The 6000-nt window shown below is 42.9% G+C and overlaps 1 protein-coding gene across 1 annotated transcript; it reads right to left on the bottom strand.

Moving 5' to 3' along the window:
• Positions 1–423: 423 nt before the first annotated feature.
• ccn5 (cellular communication network factor 5) lies at positions 424–4414 on the bottom strand. The gene is made up of 5 exons (XM_076091751.1): positions 4352–4414; positions 2958–3174; positions 2190–2438; positions 1053–1294; positions 424–711 (listed from the first exon to the last, which is right to left on the bottom strand). Exons 1-5 carry the CDS (start codon positions 4412–4414, stop codon positions 424–426), a joined length of 1059 nt encoding a protein of 352 aa, XP_075947866.1.
• Between the last annotated feature and the right edge of the window lie 1586 nt (positions 4415–6000).

Genomic DNA, 6000 nt, shown 5'->3' on the forward strand with positions numbered 1-6000 from the left:
TCAGTGCATATCTTTCTCAAAACCCACTTGTTTTTCTTAATTGTATAACTTGTTTTTGTTGGTTATAAACTTGTTTCTGGTTGTTGTATATATTATCTTCATTGTCTCTTTTCTTCTCCCATTAAAGCACTTTGTAAAAAAAGTGCTTTATACTGTAAATTAAGTTTGCTTGCTTGCTACAATGAATACAACCATCAGTGTAATGGGTTACCAAGGTGTGGGAGTGAAAAGTATTGTGAATAAGTGCAGATTGAGATTGTACATGTGTGAAGATCAATGTTCACCCAACCCAATCACAGTTTTTTATCTACATGTATCTTTTTCTCTTTCAAGGTCCATTGTTTAGAGGATGTCTTTATGGATCCGCATGGCGATTTGAATCAGTCGGTGAAGTCTGAATGAATCAGCTGTTGTACAGGCCGATCAGGGCCTGTATCCCCACAGAGCAGGGTTACTGTAAGGTGAGTAGGGGCAGTTGTTGTGACAAACACAGGAGTGGATCACCATCACAGCTCTCTGTAGCAGTCTGCCGGTGGGGCAGCGGAAGGTCACCTCAGCCGTGGTGGTCTGATAAGGCGTGCAGCAGCGGGTGTGGGTGCACTGTCCGCAGTACCGGAGCTGGTAGGCACGGGTGCTGTAGCAGCCCTGGTGAACGAGCCGAATGGGCCCTGGTGACGTGTAGCTGGCCTTGCATCGTCCCTGTCGTCCCCACTAGGAAAACAACACGCACACAATAAAACTTACAACACAAATCAGAACTCCACAGGGCTTTCATTTTTTATTATCTCGTGCATGCCAGCTCTGTGTCGGAGAATTCTTTTTCTTTAAGTTTTAAGTTAACCCTAAATGTATTTTCACTTATCCCTTGTTGTATCTATCATGCAGACAATTGCTCCGGTTTTTAAATATTTTTAGATATTTTTCAGAGACACTTGTCTCCAAACCCGGCACATAAAACACAAAACATTTTTTTTGATGTGGGTGAGTTGAGTTAGTCTACTAAGAATTTCTTTAGTCGAGGACAGTCCTAGTAGAAAAAAACAGATTCTCACCGTGGGTTCCCTTGAGACATGCTGAAATATACGGCAAGGCCGCACTTTACAAAGTCGCGTTTCCATTTGCAGCTTGCAGGCCGGGTTCTGGTTAGAGACACGTGTGGAGACCCCAGCCCCACAGCTCTGGGAACAGGCGCTCCACTTGGTGCTCTGCTCTATACAGGTGGAGGCAGGTGGGACCAGTTTACTTAGAGGGTGATCCATCGGGAGAGCTGGCCACAACCTGCCGGGTCTCATGGCTAAATAAAACAAATAAAAACAATTACTAGAGACATCACGGTGTGAGAACCTCTCTACACTAAACTAGATGCTGATGATTGAACTCATTCGCCTCATTGACTCACTTCCAGCAACTTTAACGTCCCATCTGATTGTTTTTTCAAACTCCAATTCAAAACTAAGCCAGATCTTTTGATTTTAGTGAACATAAAAATCCAAAGCAAATTTTTGTTCCTCCCAAAGCAAACATGTATAAGTCATACTAATCAGCTGATCTGCAGGAATGACACTGCAGGTTTTGCATCCAAGAACAAAATGTTCTATTACTGCTCTCATAGGGTTGTTTGACTCAGACAATGTTTGGAATTCCAGATGTTTTTGGAGAGGCTTCATTTCCCTATAACACCCCCTATTACGTATACATTCACACACTCCTTTAATGAGAGTAATAGTCTCTACATGGCTTCATATGTTTAATTGTTACACAGCTGCGGTCGTTGTTATGAAACTTGGAAACTTGGCTACTGTGAAAAAAAAAAAAAGGTTTTTACTTTTCCAACAAAATGTGGGTTATATTTGGACTTTGGGATTTTTCCTTTGGCCAGACACATCCCAGTTTAATACAAAAAATGCTCCAATAAAAACTTCCAGACATGACCACCAGTGACAAACCTCATATAAATGAGGGAAAGTTTATGTTGCCATATGGACTGATCATCAATGAGCAACGTTTGTAGCAGTGATAGCATATGCAGAGACACATCTGAAACTGGAAAATATGCTGTAAATATCTAGCTCTGTAGTCAGGACATCAGTTTAAAACAAAAAATAAAGGCCTGCATTGGAGGATGTTTAATGTGTTTCTCCTTTAAGAGTTGAACCATCTTAACTCATCCATCCATCTGTCGAGTTTACCTGTGATGGCATCCTGAATGACTGTGTTCTCTAGGTTTTCACACACCCATTCCTTGCAGCATTTTCCCGGCAGCCGGATATGTTGTGGGTTGGGACAATCCGGAGTGGGAAGACGGACATTCAGAGGACAAGTTGGCACACAGCTGACCCCTCCACCTCTGCAGTGGCAGTAAGTGTCACAGGAGGGCTGAAACGACTGGCCCTCATGGTATGTGATGCCGTTGACTTCACAGCGCAGATCCTCCTGACCTGTAAGAAACACATGCAGCACAGACGGCTTCTTGACTTTCTCAAACGCACCTGCAACTTGGAATTGATGTGGGAAACATAATCAGGAAGTGAAGGGATTAGATTGGGTGAAGAGGGGATACATCAAAGGGGAAATGAGAGAGAGAGTGGTTACACATGAGGAGGACACAGGAGTTGCTGTCCGTGCCAAGGGTTATGTAGTTTTATGGGAAACCAGGCCTCTCTACTGAGAAACTGAGTCTGTTTTTCAATCCATGAGTGTTGTCTCTGCAATCTATCATGCTGCTCAAAGAGCAGTCATTAGAGGAAATGTGTCAACAGCAGACCTGGAAATAGAATTTTAAATGTTTTAAGAGCAGCCGTCCCGCTCTGCTGAGCAGACCGTAAACATTAACTGTCTGTTTGTACTGCTCATGCGAACTGACTGAGGTTTCATCACCTCCTCCCTGTATGTCCTCCACTCTGTTTTACCCACACATACGTGAGCCTGGTTGTTTGCTTGTGAGAAGAGGCACTCACTGACACACTCCCCAGGGTCTCCGTGGAAGCTGGCGCTGTGGTCGCACTGTAGTCCTCTCTGGCTGTCGCAGGGAAACATCTCCGTGCAGGGCTCGCCTCGCTGCCGGGCACACACCTGGCAGCACCGGCAGCCATCCAGCACCAGTGGGACTCCTGTGGGGCACTGGGGGACAGAACTGGGGCAAAGGCAGGGAGTGTCACACAGCTGGCACAACACCTGCAGGGACAAGACAGGCGAGAACAGGTAAGAGGATGACACATAATTGTTGTCCTCGCACCATCTTTACCATCATCATCACCACAATTATCATAATCATCATCTTGATTATTACCCTCATGACTGCATATTCAGAGTAAAGAAAGTGTCATTGGTATTCTCAGAAACTGCACACCGGTATCCAACAACACAGTCAGGCCAAATCACTGTTTCCAATTACATTTAACTGGCAGAGCCAAAACACAGGGGAGATCTGGACGAGGCCATTCTCACTTAACCAGAGCAGAAGAATCTCTTCATCGCTCTGTGAATTTATGATGTGTAGAAATACAGACCACTGTTTGTTTTTGCGCTCACTGCTCAACAAGATAATGCTGCTGTATTATAATTATACAAGGCCATCAAGCATTACTTCTTTACTGTTAATCAACTTTAAACCAGAAAGCAAAATGATAATGTGAAGGAGGAAAATATGCCCTTAAATATTTCGACTATCTGTTGTCACAAGAGTTGACAAAAAGGTAATTTGCTTATATTTAGGGCTGAAATGATCAGTTAATTAATTACAGAAAATGTATTAGTACATTTCTCACTCTTATGATTCATTTTTCAAGCAAAAATGCTAGAAATTCTTGATTGGATTGGCTGCTTTTCTTTGTCTCATGTGATCATAAACTGAATATCTTTGGGTTAGTTGGACAAAACAAGCAACTTTCTGTTCGGGAGGGCCATTTTTCACTATTTTATGGCATTTTACCAAACAACTGATCAATTAAATTATGCAAATAACCGATACAAATTTAAATGTCAAAGTTAAAATTGTTAGTTGCAGCTTTACTTGTCTCATCCTATTTGCTTATCTTGCACACAGAGCTCTCTGTGATCTTATTTCTGTCCAGACAAGATTACAGTACTCTTCTTCATTTCAAATCAGGGTAGACAAGAAGGTAATCCACTCATAAAACCAATTTATTTATAATTTGTTGATAAATGATCACACTGAGACTCCACCTCTGTGATATCCTGCATAGAAAAAAAGATATTCAACAATATTAATCAACCTTGTTATAATACTGGCGCCAATCAGCATTGTTGTTTAAACCTGCACACCTCACACATACCACATAATAATCTAATTCAGAACAAACTGCAGTAAGTAAGCAGGAACAGGCCTCACCTGTGTAGCCACACACAGCAGTACAGCCAAAGCTATCGCACAGTCACGCATCGGTCGGTCCATGAGGGCTTGTGTTGCTGATGGAGCTCACTCCGTCTCTACAACCTGTGTGACGCTGTTTGCTAACTGCCCATTCTTGCGCCTGCTGACATTTATAAAGTCTGGACTCTGATGTCACAGGCTGACGACCGTGTAAACAGCCGCTGGACCGGCATACGAAATGTTTCACATTCCTCCTCCCTGTTGCCCATTTCCACTTCCAGACACAGACACACACCTCCACCCCCAAGTCTTTCCCCTCTTTTTCCTCTCCTCCCTCTCTTTCCAGTCTTGTGGCGTTCTAAGTTTACACAGCTTAACACGAGCTGAGGGGAGAAAAATACATTAGCCCAGTTGTCTACTAGTGAAACAGCCTCCGGGGCGTTTGTGGTGACGATTCTGATTTAAGTCCAACAGATTTTTATCTTGCTGATGTTTTTACAGGCTGCCACTTCACTAGATGGTCAGTCAGATATAGTAGATGATCTTTTGAAAAGACAGACATAGAGCAGATATTGCCACAATTTCATTTTCATCCCCAAAACCTAAAATACTTCTGAAACCTTCATGTGTAACTTCAGCCAGACTTAAAAGAGATTAAATCCTTCTCCTCCCACTGGTTTCCATGGTGTAAGGGCAGCATGTCTGAGGCATGAACTTGAATCATCGCAATCTCTTTGAAGACAATTCAAATAGGAGCCTGGAAGCAAGCAAGACTCAGAGACCACAAGGACACATCTTGTATTAGAAAGACCATAGCTGAGCTGCTTCATTACTAAGCAGTTACTCCAGAGGCAGCAGTGCTAACAATGGGACTGATTCAGTTCAGGACACACAGCGTAAACAACCATCTTCATTAACCCATGCAGCATCTGTGTTGTGTCTGTGAGTATCCCAGGCTAAGACTCTACAGCCCTGCTAGCAGCTTCATGAGGCTGTACTTATAGGCACAACAGCGCTTTAAACAAAATATATATGTTTAGCACGTAGTAGCATTGATATCATCTTGGTTTACTGTGTTACCGTCAAGTCATTGAGATACAATCTCTGTGAATGTCTGTACCAACTTTCCCACAAATCTACCAAGTAGATGTTGAGATGTTCCACTTTCTTCATTTTTGAACCTGCTGGCATCTAGATAAAATGTCAGAGGACCACCAAAGTTAAACGGATTCATCCTCTTGGCACGCTGAACGCTTGTACTAAATTTCATGGCAATCCATCAAATATCTGTTGATATATTTCAGTCTGAAAGTGGTGGAGCGTCCAACAGACTGACATTGCCATCCCCAGAGCATGCTAGTGTGGCTAAAAACTTATAACAGAATGGACATTACAGAAACATTTCACAGCACAACTACGATTACGGCATGTTACAAGAATGCTGTCATAGCCACAGAATGCCTGAAGCTAAACACGACAGCAAAAAGACTATAAATCACTGAACCAGAACGTAACCATTCATGGTTAAGGGATTCAGTCAAAAGTAACTCTAGATTCCTGCATTTCAACAACAGCCATTTCTCACAGAGCTGGGTGGGCAGCGAAGACATGCAGCGCTGAGTTATAAATAGAAGGCGACAGACAGAAAGATAGAGAAGGGGAAAGTG

Source organism: Anarhichas minor, unplaced genomic scaffold (genome assembly GCF_050575085.1).
Source record: "Anarhichas minor isolate MPS153535 unplaced genomic scaffold, ASM5057508v1 ptg000003l, whole genome shotgun sequence".
In the NCBI taxonomy this organism is placed as follows: domain Eukaryota; kingdom Metazoa; phylum Chordata; class Actinopteri; order Perciformes; family Anarhichadidae; genus Anarhichas; species Anarhichas minor.

Bases quoted from the DNA above. Each gene is read 5' to 3' on its own strand.
- ccn5 (XM_076091751.1), bottom strand. From the start codon at position 4,414: ATGGACCGACCGATGCGTGACTGTGCGATAGCTTTGGCTGTACTGCTG. The intron at 2,439-2,957 runs GTGAGTGCCTCT...TGTTTCTTACAG, and splicing joins AGACCCTGGGGAGTGTGTCA to GTCAGGAGGATCTGCGCTGT. The intron at 1,295-2,189 runs GTAAACTCGACA...TGTTTTATTTAG, and splicing joins CATTCAGGATGCCATCACAG to CCATGAGACCCGGCAGGTTG.